We start from the raw sequence: 5,045 nt of genomic DNA, 5'->3' as shown, positions 1-5,045 counted from the left end.
CACAGTGGAAATTAATTTGTGTAGGGATTACAGCAAAGTATCCAGTAATGACGGCTTAGCTGCAACACAATTTTTCCCAGTTATCCTCCAAAAGACTGCCCGCAAATCTAAAGCTTTCAAATGTGGTTTTTTGTTCACGTCAATTCTCAGTCATCACAGGTGTATCGTGATTCAGTCATTATGATGACTATCACCGAAAGGTGGCCATCCTGCATAAGCAGCAACCACTTGGTGGTTTGTTCTACAATGCAATTTCCATCCGTGGAGTTAGATAACTTCAAGAAATCACTTTTGCAATAGTTATCCAAAGCTGATGCTACCACGTGAGATTACGAACGCGTTGGTGAATAGACAAATTGTTCTACAACTCACTCACAGCAATCCTGCAAGTCCAATCTACACTGAAAAATCGTCAAGCACCGTACAGTTGTTTCTGTCCTTATTGGAACAATGAATAGCGCTTTGCCCTGTCTTATTACGAGTTACTCACAATGTGGATCAGTCGGTCGTGGTCCGATGGTGAAGTGTTCAAACAATTAGCCAGGGTTTGCAGGTTCTATAATTCCTGGAGTTTCGAGAGATTCTCACTTCCAACGATTCCTAATGTGGATTAAAAACAGCTGATGGAAAGAAACAAGTTTGCTAGGTATATTTAAGCTACGAGAACGGTGCAATATAAAGCGCTGGTGGTAGAAAGCTGTTGTCCTTTATGAGCTCATTACCCCGACCTTATGTTGTTTTGGACTGTTCAGGCTATACGTAGATGTAACAGCATGGTTTTTTAACCAGTATTGGCAAGTGAAAGAGGAGAAAACTGTGCTATTCACCTAACGCATGCATCAGAATGAACAGACAAGTCACTGATGACATTTTATTTAGTATATAACAACAACAAAAAACTTTCATAACTATCACAAGTAAGAAAAAGACAATTCACAGCCTGTTCAAGTTCAGAAAATGTCAGCGTTCTGAAAATAAATTCTATTTTCAGCTTGTGCAATCGACTTCGGGTCTCACAACATGCCCAATGAAAGCAGGCACATCAGACTCGCCCAAAATAGCCAGGAAAAATGGATGATCAACCTGAATAACCGGAGTTGGCATGTAACACATTGCTACAGCCACCATTCCAGTGGCCGCAGCTGCCGTAGCTCCCTCTTCATCCACCTAGGACGGACGAAATTCGAAATTTTAATGCATCGAAGCTATATCACACGATCTAGCATCTCATATCAGGTGTCCCTATACGGTACACATGACCTCAGTCAAACGGCCTAACTTGATGGAGGCAAAATACCTTTGTGGCTGGCTGACAAAAGTCCATTTGATGTGGAAAAAACGTGGTATAAGGCTGTGATACAGGGGTTACGTCTCATCCTGCCTGGTTTTTTTTAACTTAGACATTATATTTTTCAGTTTCAGAACACCAAAGATACATGGTGACATCCCCATATTGAACAATATTTGGACGCAGTTTTATTGAAAGAAGACCATGTACAAGTACCTAAACTTACTTTCAGACAATTCCACTAAACAGACTGAAAAATGCTGCATACATTGATTGGTGGTCAGATGTAGCATCACATGTAAACAAGCTGGTTGTCACCTTATCCAGAGAAGCATGTAGAGAAACAGAGGTAGGCTATGAATTTTAAAAACACCTTCCCTGGTAAAGATAAAGCCAAACACTTGGTAGAGTTTATTCCAACTGCATACATGTTCTTCTGGCTTCTGTTTGACTGAAGCGAAAGATGTCGACAATGTTACTATTACAGTATCGTTGGCAAATCTCAATATCTTGGCTAAGTATAGGTTTTTCTCGTTAGCCAGGACAATTTTTTGCTCTTTTACCTTCTGTATACACAACTGGACTACTGGTTTAGTTACTGGAGTATTAAAGTTTACATGAAAATCACGGTTTGAGGGAATCTGACTGGTGCAGCAACAGTAACTGAGGATGAGCGGTAAACCAGACACCAACGTTGTTCGTGCTACATCTAGCACATCTGTTAGTGATCCAACACCATAACAGTAGCAGTGACCCCCTTTTCCATTCTTTATCAAGCTGATTTCAACTGGATTCAGTTCGCTACAGTCGGTTAAGCAAAGGGCAGAAAGTTTATAAGTATGTAATTCAAATAATGCCATTGCATACCATACTAGTCTACGCAAAGCAGGCTGCAGCTGTGTACAGAAATTTGGTTTGACGAGAGATTCAACTGAATCCAGCCGAATCTGTCGCTTATAGAGTCGGTGCGCATTCGGCAAACTTATAGAAAGAGTTACGAACTTCATGTTGAAGGTTGTATACTGTGATGAGAATCGCAAACGACGTAGATGCTGAGATTACATAGTTTCGGATCCACATGGAAGTGCCATGAATCCAGCAAACTACCCGTGGAAGCTTACCACATAGAGAGGGAAAACTGATGTGTTGGCGATTTATGAGATAGCAGCACTTGGGCATAGAAGAAAAGGAAAGCGGCTTGCTGGAACCTCACCTCTAATACGGCTTTGTGCATCACATCGCTAATGAATAACTTTTTGTCTGCGCAGATCTTAGATAAGTCTGCTTCTCGATCGAAGAGACGTCGGATACCACAATTTTGCAACAACTTTTTGACATCCAGTGGGGGACAATCGGCCAATTTGAATCGGGGGAGGTAAACCTCAGCTTTTTCCTCCACGAAAGACTCTGCAAGGACTGAAGCAAACTTTCCGGGTTGCTGAAGTCCGTTGAGCAGTTTTTGGAGTCCATCTCGCTGATTTGGTAGAAGAATCAGCATTTTCCATCTGAAATTTCGGGACTCGGAACGTGAAAAAGCAAAAATTGGCCTGGCCTAGTCAGCAGTTTCCCGCTAATTTAACGTGAATTTAAGAATCGTGTGGATGCCGTCTATGGAGATCAGCTACGCCAACTGAGGATACTACTTATTTGTCAGCATAGAAGTACGTCACCATGAGCTTTGATCTAAGCCGATCATACCAATATGCAGGTAACCAAACACACACACACATGGGTTCGCAACCTTGGGTAGCAGAATCACGTATCCGACTTGGAAGCCATGCTAATAACGGTGATTTCGCAAACGTTTCGAGAACTGGTAGACTACTTCTCGATTTTTACTCTATAGTACGGCATTCATTGTTTGAACGTAATTGGAAGCACAACGGTTTTCTCTAGCTTTCTGGTCGTTGGAAAAACGAATGTTCAACTGCTAAGTATATGGTCGTAGGAAGTCTAGAGACCTAAAATTTGCCATGCTTATAAATTTTATCTCATCCACCTTGGCAATATGAACTAACTCTTTTCTCACGGTGAACTATTTCAGCAGCCAAGTGACATCATCAGTCCGTGTTTCTTTAAAATCGACGATTAACACAGGCGGAAGGCATGCTTATTAACTTTCAGCCACGTAGTTGAGTAGCATCTGCTCAACCCATTCTCTGAGACTGGTAAGGGTATTTATTTGGTTCCATTTAAGTCACGTTCCAGCTTCTCCAAATCTCACCTAGTCATTTGAAAGTCGGATGATATTTCAACGTTGCTAATTCGTAAATGGTGCAAGAAAATGGTAATACTTGAAAAGATCGACCTCCTGCGGATATACACAGTGATAGAGTTTGGTTTGGATGCACAGCTATTTCCGAAATGACCTTATTACTACCTGTGGTCTAGATGTGGTTCTACCTGAAAGAGAAGCACATTTAACCAGCCCCTGTTTCCCCTGGTTGACGGATCTCGTTAGTGATCATGAGTATCATCGAGAAGTACAAGCAAAACTCACATGAATCCGTGTCGTGCCACATCTAAGTTGTCATATAAAGCGAATGCCGGAGTGATAGAACCTATTCTCCTTTGAGGATGTTACTGTATTTCATTTAGGGTACTAAATAGGGATACTCTGGCCAGAATAACGTACCGTTCGCCGTTAAATGAGAGCTTGATTGCCTTCGCGTCCAGATCAGTGATCTCCGTCAACCGGTACGATTGATGATTGTACATCATCAGGACATCGATTGTGGTTCCATCAAGACAGTAAAATTTAGACTGGAATGTAGCTTCTTTTGGAAAAGACTCTTCCCACATACCTAAATACAAAGTTTTCAAAATAATGAGAAAACTTCAGACAAACCTCGGAAGTACAAAGCGTTCACGATGGTCAATACAGCATCCTCTGCCAATCCTCCGGGAGCGATAAGCTCCGGTATCTTACTTCTTGTGACTAGCGCAACCCACTGATTGATACGATGCCTTTTATCTTCCACAGTTTCAAGGTCGGCAATCTTTGGGAAAGATATGTCAATGGGAACGCGCTCGTATGCGCAGAACATACACTTTCCAAATCCGAGCAGTAGTCGTTACTCAATGTGTGCTTGAAATCATCCAGAATGCTCACATTGTTCAGGGTGAACAACCGATTAGCCAAAGACACCTCAACATCTGGTGAACTCGCAATCTGTTTCAGCAGGTGCTGGCCAATTGATTCGTGGAACTCATTACTTCTTAGGGCATCAGGAACATGCAATGTGTGCCACATTTCTTGTAGCGTGGTATCGCTTGCGCCAGCCATGGTCATTGCACAAGCAATGTAAATGCTCAACGGGGACATGAAAGTGTTTTGTAAATCGCCTACAAGTAAAGGGTAAATCCATGCTGTTACTTACTTGACTGTTGCAAAATGGCTTTACTGTATAAACTGGAAGTGAATTGCAACAGACTTTCAGTAATTTCTTTTGCATTCGCCATGATGAGCGTTTAGACTAACAGCATCAATCCAAATCCGTCTCTTATTTCGTGGTGCGACATGAACACGGACCAATTACTGCGCCACTGAACAACCATCGGGAGACATCGATCAGAACGAAACGTTCAGAACTGATTGGTGCAAATGTGACTGACCTTGAAAGAGCTAGGTAATGTCTGTGGCTGCCATCACCAGAATGACCAGATATTCCGTCAGTCTCTCAACTCCCTTCGAAACTAAGTAAACTGCCTTATTGTTGCGGTAGTTAGTCAATTGGATTTTTTGCGAGCAGTAGTC

At 42.1% G+C, this 5,045-nt stretch overlaps 1 protein-coding gene across 1 annotated transcript; it reads right to left on the bottom strand.

The window, feature by feature from the left end:
- Positions 1-960: 960 nt before the first annotated feature.
- On the bottom strand, positions 961-4,750 carry T265_08625 (hypothetical protein; the record flags this gene model as incomplete). Its single annotated transcript, XM_009174487.1, has 6 exons — positions 961-1,167; positions 2,502-2,793; positions 3,924-4,092; positions 4,137-4,287; positions 4,338-4,633; positions 4,669-4,750. 6 exons carry the CDS (start codon positions 4,748-4,750, stop codon positions 988-990), a joined length of 1,170 nt encoding a protein of 389 aa, XP_009172751.1.
- Between the last annotated feature and the right edge of the window lie 295 nt (positions 4,751-5,045).

Source organism: Opisthorchis viverrini (genome assembly GCF_000715545.1).
Source record: "Opisthorchis viverrini unplaced genomic scaffold opera_v5_230, whole genome shotgun sequence".
In the NCBI taxonomy this organism is placed as follows: Eukaryota; Metazoa; Platyhelminthes; class Trematoda; order Opisthorchiida; family Opisthorchiidae; genus Opisthorchis; species Opisthorchis viverrini.
This window is presented reverse-complemented; position numbering and strand designations above follow the sequence as displayed.